General features: G+C 42.7%; 1 protein-coding gene across 7 annotated transcripts in view; it reads left to right on the top strand.

The window, feature by feature from the left end:
- The window catches only part of SPIDR (scaffold protein involved in DNA repair), a 284,566-nt gene that overhangs the window by 73,227 nt on the left and 184,345 nt on the right, over nt 1-26,994 (top strand). For all 7 annotated transcript variants that reach the window (XM_043483179.1, XM_043483175.1, XM_043483178.1 and 4 more), the window contains one exon: nt 24,259-24,509. In XM_043483179.1, the coding sequence (XP_043339114.1) occupies nt 24,259-24,509 (251 nt within the window). The remainder of the gene's footprint in view (nt 1-24,258; nt 24,510-26,994) is intronic.

The following is a 26,994-nucleotide window of genomic DNA, read 5'->3' as shown; positions in this document are numbered from 1 at the left end:
TCTTACAGACTCTTTAGAAAATACCATGTTTCTCGTGCAGTCTTCTCAGTGGTGTTTCTGGTAAAGCAGGCCTCATAATCCAAAATGTTTATTGAAAAGTGTCTCCATCTCTAGTAGTTAGGTTTTCCCTTTGAGCTTGTGGTCAGACCTTGTCTTGGGTGCACAACTGCTGCCCAGTCTTGGGTGAGTTTCTACCCTTTCCCTGCATGCACTGGGGCAGGTAGCAGATGGATAGGCTTTGTTTTTTATTAATTTTTAACTTTTAATTGATTCAGTTTTTAATCGGAATAGCTTGGACAGATAACACCTGTAAATTTAAGGTGTACAGCATGTTAATTTGATACAATTGTATATTGCAACATGATTGCCCTTGTAGGGATAATTAGCACCTCTGTTATGTTACATAATTATCATTTCTTCCTAATTTTTGCAATTGTTAGGTGTCAGTCTCCAAGCCAGTTTGATGATGAGAACAGGGTTTTGTTATCTGTATTCCCTGCTATGTATTAGATTTCCGGGGCTTACTTTCTGTTGGCTGCAGGTCTATCTCCGTCACAGCGTCTGTCCCACCCCTCAACCCCCCAGCACCTGGTAACCATTGTGTTACTCTCTGCCTCTACCAGTTTGGCTTGTTTGTTTAGATTCCACATATAGATGATACCATGTAGGGCTTGTCTTTGTCTCCCTGACTTGCTTCACTTAGTGTAATGGCCTCGAGCTCCATTCATGTGGTTGTACATGGCACGTCTGATGGTCTTTATGGCGGGGTGGGTGGGTGCCACCTGACCACCCTCACTGCAGGCTGTGGCTCTTCTCTGATGTGTCTGTGCTGCGGGCAGCCCAGCACCCACCACAGAAGGGGGCGTCCACAAGTGTTAGGGTGTGTAACCTCTGCAACTTCTCCTGCCAGAGAAGGTCAGGTAAAGACATAGGTGGGTTTCTGCAAGTATGAGGCTTCTCGTGGGGCACTAAGCTTGGTAACAAGCTGTAGGTCAATCTGTCTTGCTCCCGCCGTCACAGAGCAGCTCCGCCAGGCTTCTTTTGGAACCAGGTTCCTGCGGTCAACGTGCCATACCCAGGGTGGCAGCTGCCTCTCTCCGAGTCCCCTTCCCCAGCAGGCAACCACTATGACTAAGTTTTCCCAGAGACGTTAGTGTGTGATGCTCTGTCCCCTGAGCTCTGTAAACGAATGCCAGCATAGCTGACGCAGCGCTGCGCGTGGAGTGCACAGGTCGTGTGCCCGGGTCCTCCCGTCCCTGACGCAGCGCTGCACGTGGAGTGCACAGGTCGTGTGCCCGGGTCTTCCCGTACCTGACGCAGCGCTGCTGCGCCTGGAGTGCGCCTGGACACAGGTCGTGTGCCCGGGTCCTCCCGTCCCTGACGCAGCGCTGTGCGTGGAGTACACAGGTCGTGTGCCCGGGTCTTCCCATAGCTGATGCAGCGCTGCGCGTGGAGTGCGTGGAGTGCACACAGGTCATGTGCCCGGGTCCTCCCGTCCCTGACGCAGCGCTGCGCGTGGAGTGCACAGGTAGTGTGCCGGGGTCCTCCCATAGCTGACGCAGCGCTGCGCGTGGAGTGCACAGGTCGTGTGCCCGGGTCCTCCCGTCCCTGACGCAGCGCTGCACGTGGAGTGCACAGGTCGTGTGCCCGGGTCTTCCCGTACCTGACGCAGCGCTGCGCCTGGAGTACACACCTGGCGCTGCGTGGAGTGCACCGGGTCTTCCCGTACCTGACGCAGCGCTGCGCCTGGAGTGCACAGGTCGTGTGCCCGGGTCCTCCCGTCCCTGACGCAGCGCTGCGCCTGGAGTGCACAGGTCGTGTGCCCGGGTCCTCCCATAGCTGACGCAGCGCTGCACGTGGAGTGCACAGGTAGTGTGCCCGGGTCCTCCCGTAGCTGACGCAGCGCTGCACGTGGAGTGCACAGGTAGTGTGCCCGGGTCCTCTCGTAGCTGACACAGTGCTACACGTGGAATGCACAGGTAGTCTGCCCAGGCTGTCCCCTGGGAACGCAGGAGGTCCCCTTCTTCTGACCACTGTGGTGCGGGGCCCACACATGGCGGGACCCTCATCTCCGGAGCCGTTCCCCTGCGCGTGGATGTTCAGGTCGTTTCCCGTCTTTTACTTGGGAAACAAAGCAGCCCCCACGAATATCAGTTTTGGATATGCAAATACAGATTTTCCAAGTTATGTTTCTCTCTCTACTTCAAAGCTTTTTTATTGTGTGTCCTTGATGTCTAGAAGAAGTCGTTCATTTCTAGAATCTCTTTTCCATTATTTAATGTAAATATTATATAATTGACTTGTGTGTAACTCTGGATTGTCAGTTATGCTATTACCTCATTCCTATAGAGAGGAGAATGGGTTGCCTACTGTATTAGCCTCAGTTCTGAAGACGTTGTTCTTCCTGGCAGGGAGAAATAAAGAGCTTATAAAAACAGATGAAAAGTTAGGACTGGAGATATCAGTAAATTGGATAGTGGGGAAAAATGACGAATTACCTAACTTCTTAGGTGTGCTGCACAAGGTCTGAGGGATCTAGAAAAGAATGTTTGTGTGCGTGTGTGTATGTGTATGTATACTGAACACACACACAGATCTGGACAAGGTAGAGAAGCACAGTGCCCCTATTAAACGTATATGTGTGTGTGTATGTATACCCAACACATACACACACAGATCTGGACAAGGTGGAGAAGCACAGTGCCCCTATTAAAAGGACAGGAGCCAGAGCCAGATGAGGCTCACTCTGGGCAGTATGGGTACCCGAGACAGGTGGGGCTGACAGTGACCAGAAAAGCGTCCGTGGAGCTGACCTGCCCGGCTCAGGAGCCTCTAGCGCCAAGGCATGTGTGCTCTGAGCCTGAGGTGGGCCTGAGGGGAGGAGTCCCTGAGGCCGACTCTGGTGTGAAGTGGGATTGCGGGCCTTGAAGTGTGAGTTCCGGGCCCAGGGAATGCCAAGTGTTGGCCTTGGGTACTGGCATGAGGAGCTCCCTGTGACTGGGACAAGGGGGCCGCGCTGATTCCCAAGTGGGGGTGGCTGAGGGGGCTGTTGAGGACTTCACTGGCATGGGCAGAGCGGAGCCAGTCTGTGCATGGATGGGAGAAGAAAAGAAAATTCCAGGGAGGGGAGGTCAAGTTGGGTTTCTAATGACCCTGTTCCAGATGGAATGTGCATTGGAATGGAGAGAGGAAGGAGTATTAGGATCTGTTAATGAATTAGTTTCGGTTTGGCTTGTTGTCACAGAGAACATAGAGGAAAAGATAAAGTCATCATGCTGAGGCTGGTAGACTGGAACAGTGGCTGCCGGCGGGTGTAACAAAAATCTCAGAAAGGGGAAGGCTATAAATTCGCTTGTATTATGTGAGGTTGAGAGAGAGATTCAAATATAAATGTCTCAGGCATTTGTAAAGATGAGTGATTTAAGGATAAAAAAGCAGGAGGCATAGATTTGACTGTTGTCTGTAATTTTTTGGTTTTTGCAATCTCGAGTTTGAAAAATGAAATCCTTACATAGAAAGAAACTTGTACTCTATTTCTCATCGGTGCCATAAAATTCTTCCCTGATGACAAGTATTTTGATTCCAGCTTTTTGTGGTTTTTGTGTTTTCTTTATAAATTGTGGTAGAGTTCTGAAATGACCCCCGATACCCCACTCCTGCTGAATCCTGCACAGCCCCTGAAACTGTGACCCGGGTGGCATTTACTCCCTGATTAAACTTTGTATTTAGCTCAGTGGACTTGAAGACAAGAGTTGATCCTCTGGGCCTGGCCTCATCCTACAAACCCTTTCCATCTGGGTCTAGAGGTCAGAGATGGGGGAGTCAGAATTGGAGGCAGAAAAGGGATTTATGTAATACTGCTGGTTCACAGTTGGAAGAGGCCACAGGGCAAGGACTGTGGTAGCATCTAGGAGCTCAGAGTGCACCCTGACCCACAGCCAGCCAGGAAGTGGAGACCTCAGTCATAAAGTCAGAAGGACCTGAATTCTACCAACAAGAAGATTGAGCTTAGAACTGGATTTTTCTCCAGAGTCTGGGGGAGAACTAAGCCCAGCCATGCCTTGATGTCATTTTTGTGATACCCTGAGCAGAAGACTCAGTTAAAATGAGCAAGGGACTTGCCCAGCAGTCCAGTGGTTAAGACTCCCTGCTTCCAGTGTAGGGGGTGCATGGGTTCAATCCCTGATAGGGGAATTAAGATCCCATACACAAAAGCACAAGGGAAAAACAAACAAGACTTGTGGCCTGCAGAACTGCTAGGTAATAAGCCAGCGTGACTGCAGTCCCCTGAGTTTGTGGAACCTTGTTACACAGGATAGAAAGGAAACTCAGGTAGAGCTTGTGGACAGCATTCAAAGGGCACAGGTAGTGCATGTTGCTAAGCACACCCACGTGTTTAAGACAGTGGACACACGTGAACATAATGAAGTTAAGCAGCTGGCCAGAAACTCCACTGCCGGCGGCCAGGGTCATCCTCTCTGTCTCTCCTGGGAGCCCTCCCTGCGCCCACCCCGGGTATGGCTCCTTGCCCTGCTCCTCCCCCCACCCCATAGCGCTTTGTCCTTCCTCCTGCCGTGGGGCGTGGTTTTCTCCGCGGTGCAGGTTACTCCCCGCCCACACCTCGCCCACGTCTACCTCGGTGTTTGTGCAGCAGCAGCCAGCAGAGCACCTGGCGCTCAGGGGTGTTTGGTCCGTGAATGAAAGTGAGGCAGGGAGATGGAGATCTAAGAACACAGGGGTTCAGAAGCCAGATTAAAAAGTGTAGGATGATGATTTCAGTGACTGTTGAGATATAAAAAAATGTGGTTTTTCAAGGGAGATCTCACTCTTGAGTGCAGGTCATTTAGAGTAAAATAGTGAATACCAGAACGTGATTTTGGAAATCAGAATAAAAAGCAGGTTCTGGTGCCTCACATTATTCTAAATGTTTACTTCTAAACATGCTGCAAGTCGGGCTAGAGAGAAATTGACATGGTCACTTACTTTCCAGACTTGGGAAAGAAAGTCACATGTGGTCTTGTATGAAACCTGTGAATGGTCTCCTTGTTAATGCCACTACTCATATTTGTAAAGCCTGTTATTGACTAAAAACATATGTGCAATACTATTTCTTGCTTAATGATGGAAAGGTGTGTTCTGTGAATATTTATAAGCATCCTGTCCCATCAGTCCTGGGATATGAAGTTTCTGTTCAGTTTCTGTTGTCTGTTACAGTGGTAAAGAATCCGCCTGCATTGCAGGATTCCATCCCTGGATTGGGAAGATCCTCTGCAGGAGGGCATGGCAACTCACTGTAGTATTCTTGCCTGGAGAATCCCACAGACAGAGGAGCCTGGTGGGCTTACAGTCTATAGGGTCGCAGAGAGTTGGACACGATCGAAGTGACGTAGCACACATGCATGCACAGATGGAGACAGAAACAGCTTCTACCGGAGAGTCCTTAGGTCCCACTGTGAAAGTTGTTTTAAACTCAAAATGATCATTTGTGCTCATTCATTTATTGCCAAAGAGCTGACTAGTAGTATGTTCTTTGTGGCTAGGACACATCTTACCAGCAAATGAAAATAAACTTTCAGAGAATCTACCATTTTTTATGGAGCCTGGAAACTCCTTGTGGGAGCATTTGAATGTGAGAAGGACAGTGCAGGACATGGTAAAATGAAGAGGAATATGACCAGGATTCTCATTGTAGGAGCAGATGGGTGAGAGTGGTCTTCCTCTGTCCCTTTAGTCAGTGTCCTCATAGACATTCTTACAGAAGAGCTCCCTGCAAGGAATAGAGGCAAACAGCAGCTCCTCACAGACAGTTAATGAAGACACGATTTGACTTCTCTATGTAAAAACGTGAGGCATATGTGCGTGCTAAGTTGTGTCTGACTCTTTGTGGTCCCATGGACTGTAGCCCTCCAGGCTCCTCTGTCCATGGGATTTCCCAGGCAAGAATACTGGAGTAGGTTGCCATTTTCCACTCCAGGGGCTCGTACTGACCCAGGAATTGAGCCTGCATCGTCAGGCAGATTGTTTGCTGCTGAGCCATCCGGAAATCTCCACTGTGGGCGAACTTTACCCTGAACTGCATTGGCAAAGTTTCAAATTTATAATTAATGATAACCTGAATATGCTACATAAGGTTTTAAGTATGTGTGAGACCACAAGTAGTTTCTTCAGTATTTTCTCAAGTTCTTAAGACACTTAATTCTCCCTCTTGACTTCCTCTTCATCTTAGAACCTGCAATTTCCTTTGTAGGAACAACTTCCTGCTGGGCTCCACTGTCTTTGGCCACTTCTGCCTTGGATGCCCTGCGTTTTCACCCAAGCCATAACTGCATTGCAACACCAGGCCGTTTCATCACCCTCCGAGTTGAGAAAGTCTAGCAGGAAATCACCAGTTGACTGTCCCCAGCACAAGCTTCGTGTTTCTTGGTTGCTGTGTCATGATAGGCAGTTATGGAGGGGATGCTTTGTAGAAAAAACTTCTTTTCTATGGTATATTTAAGAGTCTTGTCATCTGGGGAACAAAATACATGTGGAAAGAGAAATATTTTCACCCTAGTCTGAAAAAGATCCTATTGTTCACGACTGTTTTCCTATGGTCACTTCAAGTCTGTTGCTTTCTGTTAATCTCATCTTCTCTCACAGGGTCTGATTTCACATTTCTCTCCTGAAGAGTTAGTTTCCTGGGTGTAACAATAGGTCAGAGCGGAGGTGGTTACCCTCTCATCTGAGTAGTATCTGTAAATTTGGTTGTGGTCACCCAGAGGGTCTTTTTTTGTGTGTGTTATCTAATGTAGACAGAATCTGCTCTCCTCCCAAAGCAGAAGGAACCTCTTTAGCTTCCTTCTCTACCAACTGCAGAAGTGGTGCAAAGTTCATTTCCCCATTGTTGCTGTTCAGATGGAACTGTTGTACCTAGCATATAAGGGAAGGGTATATAGTGTAAAAAATTGATTTCTGCTGTTGTTATCTAGAGATCAGATAAAGAGAAGTTTTCAGTGAGTGATGTGGTCAGAACCTACTTATTTCATATTCTCTCTCACAGAAAATTTCTGTATGCCAGTCTAAACTCTTGGAGCCATGCATACATAAAACAGGTTAGGCTTTTAAGCTCACAGTCTCAAAGAAGGAGCCAAATAGCATAAAGAAATTCAGTAATAGAAGTGGGTACACTGTGTAGTGTTGGCAAAAGAAAAGCCCTTTGTGGGTTAGGAGGAACTCTGTAGTAGATACATGTTATGCAAACTGTGGGAGTATCCATGGGGTACCCTCAGTGGTGGATGTGGGTGTTCACTCATAATAGAACGTTGGGGTAGAGAGGACTTTGAAGATGATGGATGGATTAACAAAGTCTTCAGCATTAAATAAGAATTTGCCTGGTAGAAAAGACAGAGGCAGGGCATTTCACGGGCTTCCAAGGTGCCGCTCATAGTAAAGATTCAACCTACCAGTGCAAGAGATGCGAGAGACAAGGGTTTGATCCCTGGGTGGGGAAGATCCCCTGGAGGAGAAAGTGGCAACCTGTTCCAGTATTCCTGCCTGGAAAAGTCCATGGATAGAGGAGCCTGGTGGGCTACAGTCCATAGCGTCAAAAAGAGTCGGACACAATTGAGCACAGCAACAAGAAAATGGCTTTAATTGGTTTATGGTCTCAAGTTGTTAGAAATTTCTTGTTTTGTTCTTTTGTGATAGTTACCAAGTATGATTAAGAACCTCACATGATGAGCATGTTTGTTTGACCTCATTCAAAGTCATACAGTCCCTGAACACTTTAGGTTCGTGTTAGTACTGCTCCAGTTGTCTCAGAAGCTTGGGTTAAATGTTCTTAAGGTCAGACCATTTCTATAAAAGAGCTCATTTCAAAACCTCTCAGTGATTTTTCAGGGCTTTAATTTTTTTTAGGCTTACTTTGAGATATTCATTGAGCAGTTCTGAATCCAGTTATTGTCTAAATTAAATGTTTACACTTTGACTGTAAGAACAAGTTGCAGGAGGTTATGTGGGGATTCCACAGGAACAGGACTGTTTGTTGCTGGATCTGAAGATGGGGCAGCCATGTGGAAAGTAATGTCAGCTGGGAGCAGCCCCCAGCTGACGGGCAGCAGGAACCTCAGTCCAGAGGCTGTGAGGAGCTCTGTCTTCCACAGCTGTGGGGACTGGGAAGAGGACCCTGTGCCCCAATGAGAAGCGGCCTGCCAGCACCTTGACCGACCTTTAGGGACTCTGTGTAGAGACTTCAGCCTGGACTCTCTTGCCCTGGATAAAGGTTTGAATACCAGAACTGTGAGCTAATAAATGGATGTTGCCTCAAGCCTCTGACTTAGTGGTGATTTGTTGTGAAGCAATAGAAAACCTAGGCTAGAGTTTCCCAGTGCCAGAGAGCCAGGAAGTTACCCCTGGATTGCCTTTTCATGACTTTTGGTATTATACTGAGTTCATAGAAGGTATCAGCAGATCCTAAGTTGATTTTTAAAATTTATGATTTAAGTAATTTGAGTTTTATTATAGCAACATTGAGTGATGAAGAAAGAATTTTGGTATTCTCCTTTGTTTACTTTTTGTTGTATTATATTTTTAATATGTGGTTTTCTTTACCTAGGAAAGAAATTGAGAAAAATCATTTGTTCTGGAATGAAGTTGGCAAACTGTAGCTTGCATACTACATCACGCCCCTTACCTGTCTTTACAAATAAAGTTTTATTGAAATGCAGCCATGCATACTGGTTTCTGCACTGTCTGTTGCGGTGCTCATGCTGCAGTGACACAGTTCAGTATTTGTGAAAGACACTGTATGGCCCTCAAAGCCTAAAGTACTTACCGTCTGGTCCTTTACCAAAAAAACCAAAAAACAAAACTGCCATCCCATTATGTTATAGATGGTGATCTGATTTAAAACCGTATTTTTCTAACTATAAATAGTTTCCATGAATGGAGATTGGTATTTCTCTGAGTCATGTAACATATATGTTATTAAAAGAACTGTATCTGATTGCCAGGGTTGTATAGATAACTTTGTACCTTTCATTCTACTCAAATGATGGAAAGTGTATTAAAATTATGAACTCTGTGTGTCTGGAGTCCCTAAGACCCTCTCCAGATTTAGTGATTTGTCAGGAGGAATCATTGAATTTGGAAGTCATTATACTTGAGGCGCTGATTTATTACAACAAATGATACTAAGCACAGTCCACAGGGGAAGGTGTTTCAGAAGTTGGGCGACCAGGCACAAGCTTCAAAGAGTCCTCGCCCAGGGGTCGCAGAGGACACGCTTCATCTCGACCTGCAGCAGCGCTTGCAGAGTGTATTAAGCTCACTGGTTCCGCGTAGTTTTGGTTGTCCCCATAACAGTGCCTGGTGACTGGCTGCAGTGACCAAACCCAGTTCCAGAAGGAAAGCAGATGCTTACCATGAATTACATTGTTTGCACAGACCATCTGGACAGAACAATACAGTGTGGCCAAGGTACGGAGTGTGCAGAATGTTTGTATCAGTTTGAATATTCCGAGAGGTCAGCTCTCTAGTGCCAGTCAAGAGCCAGCGAGTAAAGCAACCCTTCTGAGCACACGTGCTTGGTTCACCTTGTGCATTAATCCTGAGCGCTCCATATACGTGTTCAGAAACTCACACAGAATTTTTGCTGGTTGTAAATGTTCTGCTGTACAGTCTTTATGTAGTGTCATGTACATATAGAATGTTCTAGTTACAACTGTATTTCAAATATGTTCTTTTAGTGAATTAATTTTAGTCAGCATTATCTTTATTTTTCAAGTAAAATCTGTATTACTTCATGTATCAAGCCCAACATAACTTTATAGAATCATGGGTGTCTAAAATTTCATAAAGATAAACATTGTTTTATTTGAATTTATAGTTTAAATCAAGTATCTTCTTAAGGGTGGACTACTTTACTGTTTCTGGCTTGTGTAGGGACTGAAACAGCCTGGTACTTCTTTTCATAGTTCATGTTCCTGCATGAATGTTAAAGAGTAATCATTTTCAGAGTTGACTTACCTCCATAATATTGTTTTGGCTCATTGTAGCAAATAAAATTTCTAACTGTATTAAACATTTTTTAGTTATTGAAATAATGATGAAATGAGCTTTATGAAACATTACACCCTTTAAATACCTTAATATAAAGTGCTTGCTGTATCACCTTTGTCAACCCTCATGTTATGGAAAAATATACAGGACAGATTTCTTCTGTGGACAGAATTCTCTTTAAGTTTTGCCTTCCTGTACTTCTGTAGCTGTCAAAGTTAAATATGTATACATGTATGTGTGTATATATATGTGTGTGTATAAGATTTCCTCTATTCCTTCACCTGGCATTGTTTTCTAGACAGAGGCTGATAAGTGTTTAGGATTCTGTGTGGATAATGGGGATTCCTGAGATTATTCCCTTATCTTGTGTGACTGCACAACTGTGTTTAAGTCATTTTCTCTATTTTAGTTTACCTAATTTGTCCTCTTTCATCTCAAAGGAATTTTGTGAGGATTATTTTGATGAGGTTTGATTATTTTGAAGAAGCATCTGTTTGTATATAAGATATGGTCAGGTGCTACCTTCCTGAAGTCCAGTTGGGACCCTTTCAGCTAACTTTGGATCTGGAGCAAGGCCTGGATCCTCTGAAATACTTGCTTTTAGATTTGCTTTACAGTGAGCGTTTTGGCTTCACTCAGTTGTAAGCAAGTAGCCAGATAGAGATGTCTAACGAGCAGAGTATATATTTTATTAATCTTTTTGGTCCTCCTGTTGTCCAGCACTGAGCCTAGCTGCTGTTTCCTGGTTTCAAACCCAGAGCAAGCAAGAAGTCTGTGACTTTGATAGTCAGAAATGCAGCAGGAGCAAGCTTGAGCATCGCAGGTTTGAGGCCCACCAGCAGTCTTGTAAATGGTGGGAAAGGAAGCCTATCTGGTACGTGCAGAACTGCACACCTCAACATCCTAAGTAATGTTTCTCTATGAGAACAGCTGTCAAGAAAATGTTAAACTATGTTCAATCTACAATATTTAAACAGACAGAAGTAGAAGTTATGGAAAACTACAGCCCTCTCTTAGAGATCACAGATGGAAGGATGTAGTCAAGGCTCCTGAGAAAGCTCAGCATTTAATTTCATTCTTCCATGTTTATTCCCATTTCCTTGACTGTGGAGCCCCCCCCCCTCTGCCTTTCTCTTCATGCCTGTTAACACCTCCTGGCACCATGCTTGGAGACTGCTTCCCTAGGCCCTGCGAGGCTGTGTACTGGCCTTGTTCCTTAGGGCACTTCCCTGGCTTGTTTCCTTGGAAGCCTTCTGCCTTCTGCAGACTGCTCCCTCCATTCTGACTTCCCACCCACCCCATTTGGCACTGTGTAGGATTTTATTTTGCTTTAGTTTAGTTTTTTTTAATTGAAGTGTGGTTGCTGTGCAATATTATATAGTTACAGGTATACAATATAGTGATGTTTAAATGTTATACTCCATTTATAGTTAGAAAATATTAACTATGTTCCCTGTGTTGTACTGCATACCCTTGTAGCTTTGGTTGCTTGCTTAGTTTCTCAGTTGTGTCCAGCTCTTTGCGACCTCATGGACTGTAGCCCTCTAGGCTCCTCTGTCCATGGAATTTCCCAGGCAAGAATATTGGAGTGGGTTGCCATTGCCTCCTCCAGGGGTTCTTGCCAACACAGGGATTGAACCTGCCTCTCTGTGTCTCTTGCCTTGCAGTGGATTTTTTACCCACTGAGCCACAGGGGAACGCCCATGGTCTCATTTTGTACCTAATAGTTTGTGTACGATTCTAATTCTTTGCCATGAAAAAAAGCAGTCTGGCTCATAACCAGCAACAGCCTGTGTCTTGCCTCTGATTCTGTTTGCAGATGAATAGATTAATGTTTTGAGTGTGTGGTCATTTTTCCACTCTGTTAGATTTGAGGCTCCAGTTTTGAGCGTGCTCTGAGTTGGATGTTCCTTAGCCTCCAGCTGACCAGGGAAAGGTATGCCACCCGTGCCTATTTGCCAAAAGACTGCATTGCAGAAAGACAGGCTGTGTCTTTCCCTGAAAATGTTTGAAACAGAGAGAGAGGCAGCCAGGTTGTGTCACAGACTGCATCTGTACTCCAGTTGAGCACCATCTTCCTGGGAGGAGGCGTGCTTTCCTTTCCTGTCCTGTAGTCACTCACTGGGCTGGGGTATCCTGGTTCTGGGTGGATCTCTGCTGCGAGGCCCTGCTGGCCCCAGGCCTTCAGGCACTTTTGTGCTCTCAGCTGCTCAGTGAACTCTGACCCACAGCTTCCTTTTTGAGTGCTGCAGTCACTGTCTTGCTCTGTCTCTAATGATGAGCCTTTCCCCTGCTGTTTGCTGTTTTCCCCTTGGGCTCCTCAGAGCAGGCACTTTGGTTGTAAAGATGAGGTGGAACGGTGCTTCTGTGAACCCACAAAACGTCGGTAGGACTTGAGTTCTGTTCTCATCGCGCTGGAATTTGAGGTTGGAAACATTTTGTTTGGGGAAGGCAAGCCAAGTGGTTTACAGAGGTGTAACTCTGGGTGTAGCTTGTTAAACCTGTTTACCACAGAAAAAAATTTTTTTTTCTTGAATGTGTGAGAAAATCTGTAGCTTTTGTTTTCCCTCTCACTAGCTGGCAATGATTTTCATGGATAAAGTTTCAGTCACAAAAAGCATGCAAGTAAACAGTGAAAGTGTATCACCTATGATTAGTTTAAGACTATATTATCTAGAATTATGTTGCTTTTACTGATTTTTAATCCCAGTAGAAAATAAAATTCTGTTAGGATCTAGAGGATACACTCCTTCCATTCTTGATGGTTTTGCTGTCCTTTTCTATACATCCAGTGTTGTTCTTGATAGAGAATAGCCCACGTTAATGAAGGAGTGAGAGTATACGTGTGTGTGTGTGTGTGTGTGTGTGTGTATGATGATTCCACCAGAATTTAAAGACCATAGAGGTTAGGATTCTGGTGTCCACTCCCCCCACCGATCACCACCACTAGATTCATTGTACCCAGAATGAATGCACAGAATGAATGTACCCGGAATGCTCTGATGCACAGCAGCATTCAGCTGATTTGTTAAAGGAATGAATTCCATTTTAGAGTTTTGAGTGGAAATGAAAGTGTCTTATAACTAAACTTGTTGGCTTATCAGCTGCCAATATTCTTCATTCCCATTAATTTTTAAGAGCTGTATTAGTTTTGGTCGTTTTATTTGTCACAGCTGCCAGGGCATATCTTCTTTAGCATTTTAGCTGTTGCCCCCACCTTTTAACCTATGTAAAAACATTTAGTGGTTGTTATTAGATTCAAAAGCTCCTAAACAGATAGGACCTTTTACTTCTCTTATTATGTCCTTAAAATTCCTGTGACTGTTGTCATTTGTAGTGTGAGTTGAAGAACGGGAGGCTGAATCAGGATAAATGTGGTGAACTTGGCGTGGCCTGGCCCTTGCTGATCTCCTCGGGCAGGTCTGGGCTGGCCAGTAATTGGGTGGGAGCCTCAGAGAGCAGAAACTAGTGCTTCGAGCCATGGGCCTGCCAGTTAGGGTGCAGCCGATAGCTGCCCCCAGAGCAGGGCCCTGGGCGCACAGGGTGCTTCACTGATCTTGCTGGGCTGAGACCAGAGCGTGAGGCTTGTTTTTGCATAAAATACAGTAAAATGAGCTGTTTTTGCCCTGTAATTGGTTATCTCAAGGAGTGATTTTAGTTTAGTTACCTTTCGTTTGTTTTGCCAGCTGGGTAAGTAATTTAGCTTACAAAGGTGTCATTTAGAATTGAAGAGGTTATCATTTGTTACTGATATTCCACTGTTGCTGTTGGTGCAACCTATCTATACATTTTAGAATTGAAAGCTGTAATTTCTGAAAGTTAGAGAGTTGTTTCATCTGGCTGATTGGTTTCACTTGTTTTACGGCAGCGTGTCTTATTCTTACAGGTAGGCGCTTGACTTCCTGACTTTGTTAGTGGACACGGTTTCTATCCAGGAGGACCCTGCACGTGTAGACATGGATTTAGATTGAGATTTGATATAGGAACTAGGATGCTTAGGTTCAGGGCTAGTTCTTTACTTATGAGAATCTTTCCTGAACATTTCATGCAGATATTTGTGGATAGGATTATAGGAGGTAACTTCAGCTTAAAGAATATCAGATGAATTACATAGAATGTTGTGTGAATTAATTTTTTAAATTAAAATTTTGTGATACTTATTTAAAAATTATTTTAAATAAAAAATGTTGAATATCCACCTATTTGGAGAATTGAGGAATTTTTTTATTCCTGATTTTTCCACTGATTACCGCTCACATAAGCGTGTATGTATGCTTCCCATTTTGTCCCTGCTCTCGTCATCATGTATGCACTGCCGGATAATTGGCAGATTTTAAGGGTGAGACAGTGGAGTCTTTTTTATCATCTTGGGTGCACGGGATTGCAGATTATCAAAGTAAGATGGAGTCATTGTGATTCCTATCATACCATCTGTAGGAGGTTGGTTGTCTGTGATGAGGCGGAAGTAATAAATGCACATTGACTTGGTTCACGGAACCCAGAAATTAGAGTGCTGCAGCCAGCTTGTCCTCACTCGTGTTCTCCCTGAGGATGTCTTCCGGGTTGGTGTCACTGGTATCTTGACATCTTTGTCAAGGAGCTGAATTTCCGGTCTCCTGCTAGGTGGCTCTGTGTGTCTGTGCTTGTCCTGTGATCATGTAAAACTCCATGTGTTCCAAAGAAGAGCTTCTCTCTCCATCCTCTGCTCTTGAATGTGTCCTCTATTTCAGTTGGTAGCACCACTGTCTTGACTGAAATTTGGCCTTTTGTAGTGCATTACTTCAACCGACTATCTGCAGTATTTTCATTAGTGCTATTTGGTTATCACACAGTTTTAGAATAATAATTATTAAAGTAGTAGGCTGTGAATGCATTTACACTTGCCAGTGTGCTGAATTTCAGCACATTAAAATTCTGTAGTAACTTAAGTTGCTGGACTTACTGGGTGACTCAGTGGTAAAGAATCCACCTGCTGATTTAGGAGACGTACCCAGTCCCTGGTACCAAGAAGCCACATGGAAAGTATGTGAGTGAATTTGCCCAAATTTATCATCATTCCAAGAAATAAATTTAGAACCTACTTCCCACTGCTGATGGCTTGCTTGATTTGTCTTTATGTGAGAGGACATTTGTGTTCTCTACACCCCCCAGTCTTGTCGGTTATGTTGTTATCTCTTGCCTCCCAGTGTGAACTCCACACTTTCATCTGTCAAGACTTGTCTGTGTATCTCGAATATCCCTGGTCCTTCCCTGCCTCATGTGCTTTCTTTCATCTTTTCTCATCTTTAAAATGCTAAGAATTCTTCAGTCCTTTGAGACCCAGTGTAGGTTTTGTCTCTTCCAGCGCATCTGCTGGTTTCTGATCAGCCAGAAACAGGGTCTCTATTCTCTGCTCATTTGGAACATCTCATGTGAGCCGTGCTTACAATATCTCCTTTATTTGATTTCAGGTTCGTTATGGAACTGTATCTCATTAAATTTTCTCTCTTGTGTAACACCTTGCACATAGTATATCCTTAATTAGGTTGCTATTTCTTTAATAGAACACTTTCTGTACTTTGAGATATTTAGCAGATAGTTAATTTTTAGTTGCAAGTAACAAAAAGCAAATATAATTAGTTTAAGAGGAGGAGTAAAGGTTTTAGAACCATGCTAAGGAGAAGGCAATGGCAACCCACTCCAGTACTCTTGCCTGGAAAATCCTATGGGTGGAGGAGCCTGGTAGGTTGCGGTCCATGGGGTCGCGAAGAGTCGGACATGACTGAGCGACTTCACTTTCACTTTTCACTTTCATGCATTGGAGAAGGAAATGGCAACCCACTCCAATGTTCTTGCCTGGAGAATCCCAGGGACGGGGGAGCCTGGTGGGCTGCCGTCTATGGGGTCGCACAGAGTCGGACACGACTGAAGCGACTTAGCAGCAGCAGCAGCAGTATATCCTGAGATTGCTCAGGATATATTATCTCTGTAACTGGACTATAGACCTGAAGAAAGTAATTATATGTGAAAGTTTTCAGAGGGCTCCATTTGGTCATCTTTCCCAAGGAAGCTGGTGGAAGTCAGTCTCTCCATCTCCCTGTGTCTCTCCTCGTTTGCTCTGGCAGCCTAAGCAGACTCATCCAGAGGTTGGTGCTGAGAAGTGTTGTGCTGCTGTAGCAAATACCTTAAAGTGCAGAAGTGGCTTCAGAATTGGATGTGGGGAAAGGCTGGGAGAGTTTCGAGGTACATAGACACAAAAACAGACTGGTGTGAAGGGCCTGCTAAAGGTGATTCTGGTGAGACCTGAGAGAGAAGTGATACTGTTTTTTATATATTTGGTTAAATAACGTCGTTATATTAATTTCATCTGTTTCTTTTTATTTTCTTAATGTGGCTACTAGAAAGTTTTAAATTATATATCTTTCATTGGGCAGCACTGAAATAGAGCTACATGTATGAACATGAATAAATATTTTAAAAAAAGATAATGTTGATGGAAAAAGTAGGTCATTCAGAGCTGTGTTCAGAGGATACCATTTAAAAATTTTATATAAAGTTTGAAAGCTCACAAAATAATACTCTATAGTATTTGTGTGTGTGGTAAAGAAGAATAAAAAGAGGATGTTGATGAAATGCCAAATTCAGGAGGGGGTTACCTCTAGGACAGAGGAAAACTAGAACATGAAGAGAGATGCAGGAATTTTCAACTGCCTTTAAGAAAAAAAAAACTGAAGAAAAATTTGTACTGTGTTAATATTTGATGAAGGGTGATTAGGTAATGAACACAGGTATTTTTTACTTCTTAACGATTTTCCATGTGCTTAAATTATTTCATAATAAGTAGTCATATTATCTCATTCTTAAAATACTTCTGGAAGAATTTTTCCATTTAGCTAAGGAATGACAGAGCCAGTGAAGTGACTTGTGCAACTACGAAACAGTAAAATAGGGACCTGTGATTCGAAACCAAGCCTTTTTTTGTTCCAAAACTCATAGCCCTCCTTTCTCATTAATCAGCTTCTACAGTAAAGATAAACTGTCACCTGGAGCTTCTGAACCTGCAGACTCCTGTGAGCGGTCTTTGACTCTTTCCTTCTCCTCCTGTCCTGTGCACTGGCACCTCTGCATGCATACACAGGGACACACGGTGCATGCGCGCTCATGCACTCAGCATGCTTTGTGAGAGAATGTGAGTTCCTTACTGTCAGGCTGGGGCTAAGACAGCTGGGCTCTCGTGAGCTGCCGTTTCTCGCTGTGTCCATGTGAGGAGAGTTCTTCCACACTCATCAGGATTTCAGCCTTTGGGGAGCAGTTCTAAAGGAAAATGTGCTGAGGTGCTGCTGCTTGCCATCTTTTCCCAAAGAAGTTTGTTATGGCTTTTGTGTCCTCTTACAAATTGGACGTGCCTACTTCATGTAGAATACATGGTGTCTTCTGCTGGCTAAGGCATTGTTCGTGTTTGATCAGCTGCTGATGACATTATTTGTTATGTTCCTCATTGTCATTTACAGAGATCCTCTTAGGGATGAAGAAAAAAACTTAAAAAAAAAATAAATATAAAATTTAATACATTTATCAAATGCTTAAAACCTCAGTTGGCAAAGAGTCTGTCTGCAGTGCAGGAGACCCGAGTTTGATTCCTGAGTCGGGAAGATCTCCTGGAGAAGGAAGTGGCTACCCACTCCAGTATTCTTGCCTGGAGAATCCCATGGACAGAGGAGCCTGGTGGGCAACAATCCATGGGGTTGCAAAAGTCGGACATGACTTAGCGATTAAATGACGGCAAAATGCTTAATGTGTTAGATGTTATTTTTTCTCCAAATTGAAGATAAAGAAAGAGGCATAGGAAAGTTAAATAAATTGCTTAAGATAACCTGCGATTGAGGGCAGGGCTGAGCTTGAGATGGTGTTGGGTTCGTATCTGTGCAATCTCTTCCTTCTCAAATGAGTTCACTGTTCTGTTTCTTCTCACCCAAATACAGCTTAAATGTTGATGATATTCCCAAAGTTCCAGCCTGGACCTTCTCTTCTGTTACATGGTTTCTGTGGACCATCTTTCCCTTGAGCTGTCATATTTGAGTGCACAGTTTCTGTCCCTATGGTTCCTGCACTTGGATCTCCATGTTGGATCTCTTTCTTTAAGCTCCAGGCCCGTCAAGCCGTGGCTGCTCTTGGTCATTGTTACCTCAGCTATTTCATAGGCGCTGCAGTATTAACATACCAAAACCAGATTCAGTATTGGCAGCAATCCTGTTCCAGATATATTCCCAGAATTCCCTTTCTTGGTAAGTGTACTTCTCTTGTTGCCCAGACCACGTGCTTCGGGTTTCCTTTTATTCTGCCTTCACTTTCATTTCTGACATCTGGGAGTCCTCAAGTATTGTTACATTTTCTTCATTATTTTCTTTCCAGTCTGCTTCTATCTCCTCCTGCTACCTCTCACATCTTCATCTCTTGCTTTGATTATGGAGGAGACTTCTTGCTAGCTGCTGTCTCTACCTGCCCATGGTAGAGTCTGTTCTTCAGAATGTTGTCTGGGTGATCTCTCCACACCAGCATGCGCCTTGGCTTGCCCCTGGTAAAACTGCCCGTGGCTCGCCAGGCCCTCAGAATAAAGCAGCATGCCCTGCTGTGGTCTGCTCGGCCTTCGACATCCCTCTCTTCTGCTTCTTGTAGATTACCCTGCATGTGCTCTGTTCTTTCTGGCCTCCTATTTGTGGTCGTGCTATTCCTAGTCCCCGAATGTACTTCCTTCTCTCTCTGCCTAATAACCTACAGTTAGCATTCAGCTTTAGGTGGCCAATCCTGATTCGAGTGGCATCTGTTTCCTTCTTCCCCTCCCCCTGTGCCCCAGCTGGCTCTATTCTCTTACCTGTTCCTGTGCAGCCTGAACAACACTTCTGCTGCAGTACTTCCAGCAGTTTGTTCTGTGACTATTTCATTTTGACCTCCCCATCTCCACAACAGTTGGAGTTTCTCATGTGAGTCCCTGGCACAGGCCACATGTAGCTGGTTATTTGTTGACTTTTTTCTAGGACAGTGGTTCTCAATCGGGGGACGCCTGGAGACTTTTGACAGTCATGCTTGGAGGGGCAGTGCTCATTCCGCTAGTGGGTAGTGGCCGGGATGCTGCTAATCACACTGCGGTGCGCAGGACAGCCCCCACATTATCCAGGGTGAAAAGGCAGCAGTGCTGACGCGGAGCAGCCCTGCTCTAGCGGGAAGTGCACAACTTTAGAGTACTGAAGGAAAAGCATTTTCCTTAGCAAAAAGTTTTTCCATAGCAAAACCATGGAATTAAATCAGGAGTTCTCAATAATATCCAAAAATTTCATGTCGAGAAACTTAGTTTTCAGCATCCACTACTGTGGTTGTTTTTGTGGCCTGTTCTTAATGTTTACTCAGAAGCTGTGTCTGGCAGGGCAAGGTTGGGGGGAATATGTGCCCCTGATGAGCAGTGTGTAGTAACTGAATATTTTAGCAACACAGTACCCTTATGGCAGAAAGTGAAGAGGAACTAAAAAGCCTCTTGATGAAAGGAGCATGAAAAAGTTGGCTTAAAGCTCAACATTCGGAAAACTATGATCATGGCATCTGGTCCCATCACTTCATGGGAAATAGATGGGGAAACAGTGGAAGCAGTGTCAGACTTTATTTTTTGGGGCCTCAAAATCACTGCAGATGGTGATTGCAGCCATGAAATTATAAAAGACGCTTACTCCTTGGAAGGAAAGTTATGACCAACCTAGATAGCATATTAAAAAGCAGAGACATTACTTTGCCAACAAAGGTCCATCTGGTCAAGGCTGTGGTTTTTCCAGTGGTCATGTATGGATGTGAGAGTTGGACTGTGGAGAAAGCTGAGCGCTGAAGAAAAATTGATGCTTTTGAACTGTGGTGTTGGAGAAGACTCTTGAGAGTCCCTTGGACTGCAAGGAGATCCAACCAGTCCATCCTAAAAGAAATCAATCCTGAATATTCATTGGAAGGACTAATGCTGAAGCTGAAACTCCAATACTTTGGCCACCTCATGCGAAGAGTTGACTCATTGGAAAAGACCCTGAAGCTGGGAGGGATTGGGGGCAGGAGGAGAAGGGGACGACAGAGAATGAGATGGCTGGATCGCGTCGCCGACTCGATGGACATGAGTTTGAGTAAACTCCGGGAGTTGGTGATGGACAGGGAGGCCTGGTGTGCTGTGATTCATGGGGTCGCAAAGAGTTGGACACAACTGAGCGACTGAACTGAACTGAACTGAAAGTAGGCACACAGTTGAGCCTGTGGAGAGGATTATGGGGTGAAGCTCTTCTTTTGACACTTTTTTCATTTACTTTTTCGTATTTTAAATGGCACCTGATAACAGGTAACTACCCAAACTTTTGAGATGTGGGAATAGGTGAGGTCCTTTTTAAGCTCTTAAAAAGATTTTAACGATAAGATTCTCAAAAGGCCAAATGTGATAAATCTTTTGCCTTGTGTGTAGATTAGTAAATGATGAAAATTGTAATGCTAACCTACACACACACACACCCACCCCAGTGCACATGTGCACACACATACCCACAAGTGATAACCTCGTTCACGTGTGTCCATGTGCCTGCTACAGTGCCAGTGACACAGTCCAAGCTGACCATCAATAGGAAGGGCTCCTTGTGAGGGTCCCTGTAGCTACAGTATGAACTGACGGGGTACAGAACCCATTCAACTAAATGTACAGTTTACATTTAATGAGTTAAAAATTTAGTGTAGTGTTAAATTAGGAGCAGCTACTAATATACTGGAAAATTAGAATGTTGAAGGATAAATTGTTGCTGACTTTAAAACAATGAGAGTGACTTGCAAAATCAGGTAATAGGAAAATATCTACCACATTTAAACGTTTTAGCATGTTTCTGGGCAAATACAGAAAACATTACAGAAGAATGTTTTGATACTTCTCTCCAGGATTTGCCATTTATTTACTTATTTATTTATTGGCTGTACTGGGTTTTCACTGCTGTGCGAGCTTTTATATAGTTGCAGCGAGGGAGCCTACTCTCCAGTTGAGATTCTCGGGCTTCTCACTGTGGTGGCTTCTCTTCAAAGCACTGGCTCTCAGGTGTGTGGCCTTAAGCTGTTGCAGCTGCCAGGCTGTAGAGCAGAGGCTCAGGAGTTGTGGTGCATGACTTAGTTGCTCTGAGGCATGTGGGATCTTCCTGGACCAGGGATCAACCCGTTTCTCCTGCACTGGAAGGCGGATTCATTGCTACTGAGCCACCAGGGAAGCCCCAGTTTTGGCTCTTGATGTGAAGTCCTGTTTTATAATCTGGTGCTCAAAACAAAAATTCTTACTTATTTGGTAGTTCAGAAATTTGAGTAGAAGAAAGTATAGGAAATGTTAGGAAAAAGACTCAGTGACTCATTCTAACATAGTTCCTGGTTTGTTTGTTTTTTTAATTCCAAAGGTAAATATTTATTATGCTCTCAAGCATATTATTATTATATTATAATTATATTGTATTACATAACAGTTCTATCCACCATGCCCTGATGATATTTCCCTCAATTATCAAGATAGCACAAAAACACAAATTAATAGAGCATTCTTAAAAACAAGACATTAAAAGGGGAATAAGGGCATAGGACCAGTTTCTTTTTTTTTGATGTGTGATGAAAAGAGGATTTTATTTTATTGCATTTATTTTTTAATTAATGTATTTTAATTGGAGGATAATTACTTTATAGTGTTGTGATGGTTTTTGCCATACAATCACATGAATCAGTCACAGGTATACATGTGTCGTCCCCCCCTCCCCCCATCCTGAACCCATCTCCTTCCCTACCCCATCCCTCTGGGTTGTCCCAGAGTACCAGTTTTGGGTGCCCTGCTTCATGCATCAGATTTGGCACTGGCCGACTGTTTTACATATGGTAATACATATGTTTCAATGCTATTCTCTCAAGTCATCCCACCCTCGCTTTCTCCTGCTGAGTTCAAAAGTCTGTTCTTCACATCTGTGTCTCCTTTGCTGCCCTGAATATATGATCATCAGTACCATCTTTCTAAATTCCATATATATATGTTAATATACATTATTTGTCTTTTTCTTTCTGACTTACTTCAGTCTGTATAATCGGCTCTAGGTTCATCCACCTCATTAGAACTGACTCAAATGCATTCCTTTTTATAGCTGAGTAATATTCCATTGTGTATATGTATCACAGCTTCCTTATCCATTTATCTGCTGATGGCCATCTAGGTTGCTTACATGTCCTTGCTATTGTACAGTACTGCAGTGAACGTTGGGGTATATGTGTCTCTTTCAATTCTGGTTTCCTCAGGTGTATGCCCAGCAGTGGGATTGGTGGGTCGTATGGTAGTTCCATTTCCAGTTTTTCTAAGGAATCTCCACACTGTTCTCCATAGTGTCTGTACCAGTTTGCCTTCCACGCAACACTGTAAGAGGGCTCCCTTTTCTCCACACCCTCTCTAGCATTTATTGTTTGTAGACTTTTTGATGATGGCCATTCTGACCAGCATGAGGTGATACCTCATTGTGGTTTTGATTTGCATTTCTCTAATAACGAGTGATATTGAGCATCTTTTCATGTGTTTATTAGCCATCTGTCTGTCTTCTTTAGAGAAATATCTGTTTTGGTCTTTTGACCACTTTTTGATTGGGTTGTTCATTTTTCTGGTATTGAGCTGCATGAGCTACTTGTATATTTTGGAGATTAATTCTTTTTGAGTTGTTTCATTTGCTATTATTTTCTCCCATTCTGAGAGTTGTCATTTCACCTTACTTACAGTTACCTATGTTGTGTAAAAGCTTTTAAATTTAATTAGGTCCCGTTTGTTTATTTTTGTTTTTATTTCCATTACACTGGGAGGTGGATCATGGGGGATCTTGCTGTGGTTTATGTCCTAGAGTGTTCTGCCTGTTTTCCTCTAAAAGGTTTATAGTTTCTGGTCTTAGGTTTAGGTCTTTAGTTCATTTTGAGTTTATTTTTGTGTGTGGTTTTATGAAGTGTTCTAGTTTCATTCTTTTACATGTAGTTGACTGGTTTTCCCAGCCCCACATTTTGAAGAGACTGTCTTTTCTCCATTGTATATTTTTGCCTTCTTTGTCAAAGATAAGGTGTCCATAGGTGCATGGATTTATCTCTGGATTTCCTATTTTGTTCCAGTGATCTAAATTTCTGTCTTTGTGCCAGAACCATACTATCCTGATGACTGTAGCTGTGTAGTATAGCCTAAAGTCAGGAAGATTGATTCCACCAGTTCCATTCCTCTTTCTCAATATTGCTTTGGCTATTTGGGGTCTTTTGTATTTCCATAAAAATTCTGAAATTATTTGTTCTAGTTCTGTGAAAAATACCATTGGTAGTTTGATAGGGATTGCATTGAATCTATAGATTGCTTTAGGTAGTATATTCATTTTTACTATATTGATTCTTCCAATTGAAGAACATGGTATATTTCTACATCTGTTTGTGTCATCTTTGATTTCTTTCATTCATGTTTTATTCTGTATACTTGGTCTTTTGTTTCTTTAGGTAAATTTATTCCTGAGTATTTTATTCTTTTCATTGCAATAGTGAATGGGATTGTTTCCTTAATTTCACATTCTAAGTTTTCATTGTTAGTATATAAGAATGCAAGTGATTTCTGTGTATTAATTTTATTAGTAGTTTCAAACTGGCCTCTGGAAAATATTTCATTGGAATTATATGGGAAAACTCAATTTTTCTTCTTTATCCTTAGAGACTTCTTTGGTCAATTAAGTGGGTTACATCTGAAGAAGCAGTTTTAAAGAAAATTTGAGTTTTAACACATAGTAAATTACTATTTTACCCCACATTAAAATTCAGAATCAAAAGATTACTTTTTTCCCAGTAGTAGGTGTTAAAGGAGTAGTGGCATTCAGGTTTATGTTATTAGTTCAGTTTTTGAGACTGACAAATGTGTGGCACATTTCTTTTAGTTTATTGAAGGAAGATTGAAATGTTTATACTGGGTTTGGTGGATTCTTTGAGATAGTGTCTGGCTTAGAATTGGTTTAATCTCTTCTTTGGGTATATGGCTTGCTTACTTTGGATTTTGTATCAAGAAAGAAGTTTAAGATACAGATATTATGTCTGCAAAGTTATTTCAATGAATATAATCATATGGGGGTAGAATAATAGGCATGGTATAAATATGGATTTGAATAAACAATTCTCCAAAGTTAATTGCATTTCTCTTAATTTTTTTGTTTTCAGACAAATCCTACCGAGATTTTAGAGTATTCATCAGATAGTGAAGAAGATGATGGCTCTGAGAACGTCTTGCTCATTGATTCAGAATCCTCTCACAAACATCATGTGGATTTTGGATCAGACGGAAGACAGGTTACAGAGAGACGAAAAAACCTGAGGGTAGAATCTACAGAAACCATTTTGCAGACACCTAAGAAACAGACAAAACTTCCCAAGACTCCAGAAAGTTCAGCAAAGAGGAGGAAGCTTTTAAGGTTAAATACTTTATAAAACAGTTTTTTTTTTTCTTTTTCTTAAAAAATTCAAATACCTAAGATGTTAATTTAAAAATATCTATTTATGTGGGAAGGAAGATTTATAGAATAGAATTGTAATTCTAATGAGCAGTTATAGATTTATAGTTATAATTTATAGTTATAATTTCTGGAGATGATTTATGGATTTGTTCGTCTGAGTTGAGCATCCACTGTTTCAGTCATAATATAACTGTTTCAGTTCAGCTTATGTAACTGTTTTCCATAATGGAGATTGGTTGTTTGGGTTTATCAAATTTTATTTAGTAACCGTGTTCCAAGTGTTATCTTAAGACAGTTAATACAAGTAAATGACTGTTCTTATTTTTGAGTGAGTTATGTATAAAGAAGGAAGTAGAAATAAAGAGTATTGAGATTGCTTTTGTGATTGTAGTTGGCGAGAGCAAGGATTCACAGGCCTGAAACTGGCTGGTGTGTGTGTGAAGAACCATAGAACCTAGGCTGCAGAGGGCCAGCAGGATGTGTTTGATCAGGCTTGATTGGGATCCAGTGTCTAAAAGAGATCCCAGAGAAAAAAGTGAGATGAGTTAGAGAATATTAGAGAAGACCCAGTGGAGACTGAGAGGTTAAGAATAATCGCTGTCCATGTCCAGGGATGGAAATGGGAGGAGACCTGTTTTGAATAAAGGAGCAGAGGGGAGACTAGAAGGATGTGACCAATTCAGTGGGATGGATATAGTCTGGTGAGTCTGTCGATGCTGTTCACTGGTTTTTTTTGTTTTTTTTTTTTGACATTAAGTAAGACAGAATGCCTCATGCCCAGAGTGAAGAAGTTATTAAATACCCTTAAATGAGGATGATGTTGTAGCCTCTTGAGAAAACAGGAAAGGAATCTAAAGGGATTAGAATGTCCTTTGCTCATGACTGAAGCAACTCCAGCAATATGCAAATAGTTGATTTCTTCTTGTGATTTCTAAGTGATAACTGAGAGATGTCTGTTTTGTGGTTATTCTTTCAGAGTTACTGTGTTGAAATACTAAGAGTGCGGTTGGTGTGATTAGGGCTATCTGTCTTGGGCATCAGACTGGAAGACTTTCTGTTGGCGCTAGGAGGAGCTTTACTGAACTTCCTGAAGGCCTATGGTTGCTGCCTGGAGCAGGTTTGCTTACCTGCTTGGAAGCAGGGGAAAGGTCACATGTTTCGGCTCATAGGCTGTTCTGTTTATAGCATCATGTTTTCAGTTGAGAAAATCTCTTAACTAGTTGTCTAGTAATGATGAAAGAAAGACTTGTTGAAGTGAACTTTTATGAAAATGCTGTGGATACAGACGTCTTGATAATCCTCACAGGGAAGGGTCACCAGCTGTTGTCACAGAAGTTCAGCCGGGGGTGGGGTGGGGTGGGGGGCAGTCTGTGGAAAATGAAACTGCTATGAGGAAAAAGGCGGGTGTAAGTTACAGGTTTCCATTATGTAGCACGAATAAAATATTTATAAATGCAATTAAAAGGATTTTTTTCTTTTTTTTTAGCCTCATAAGGACTAGCTAGCAAGGATCAAGTTAAGTAGTTGGCATTTCAAGGCTGGCGAACATTGGCCCTCTCTCCTTGTGATTTGTCCAGTAGGGACAAATTCAGTCTCTTTGGCCTTAATTTAGTCTCTTTGGGCCTTCTTCCTCGTTTGTTTATTTTTTAAAAATTATTTATTTATTTATGGTTGTACTGGGTCCTTGTTGCTTTACATGGGCTTTCTCTAGTTGCGTGGAGTGCAGGCTACTCTGTTGTGGTGCACAGGCTTCTTGTTGCAGTGGCTTCTCTTGTTGTGGAGCACAGGCTCTAGGAGCACCGTCATCAGTAGTTGCAGCTTGTGGGTGCTGGAGTGTGGGTACAGTAGTTGTGGCGCACAGGTTTAGTTGTTCCTTGGCATATGGAATCTTCCTGGACCAGGGATCGAACCCATGTCCCCTATGTTGGGAAGTGGGTTCTTATCCACTGAGCCACAAGGGAAGTCCTATTTTTATTTTTGTTGATTCATGGCACTGTTTGAGGCATAACTAATGAAAGTCAATCTAACATTGCTTTGATATTTTAGTTAGGTTGTCAATAATAAGGCCATATTACCCCAGTCTTATGGTCAGGTTTTTTTTTTTTTGCAGTGCTTACTATATTTGACAGAAAGCAAAACTTGAAAATATTGTATAGTACATTTATTTAAATTATTTTCTCTTTACCTGATTTCTTCACCTGGTAGAGTGTATTAAAAGTATATAGTGATTCTTTTTCTGGAAATTAGTTGAATGTTTTTGAATCTTTTTCTTTTTCACTTCACATTTTGTAGAAATGTTTAGCCTTGTTGAATTGATGCCAGTAAATTTTTCAGATGTGATACCAATCTGTCTATTTTATATAAAAGATAATTGGACTGTCTTAACTTGCTTAGTGAATTTATGAGAGCCTCACCATAGACCCACCCTGGCTCAGCAACATGC

Source organism: Cervus canadensis, chromosome 12 (genome assembly GCF_019320065.1).
Source record: "Cervus canadensis isolate Bull #8, Minnesota chromosome 12, ASM1932006v1, whole genome shotgun sequence".
Lineage (NCBI taxonomy): Eukaryota > Metazoa > Chordata > Mammalia > Artiodactyla > Cervidae > Cervus > Cervus canadensis.
Note: the sequence above shows the minus strand (reverse complement) of the source record. Positions and strands in the feature narration are given on the sequence as shown.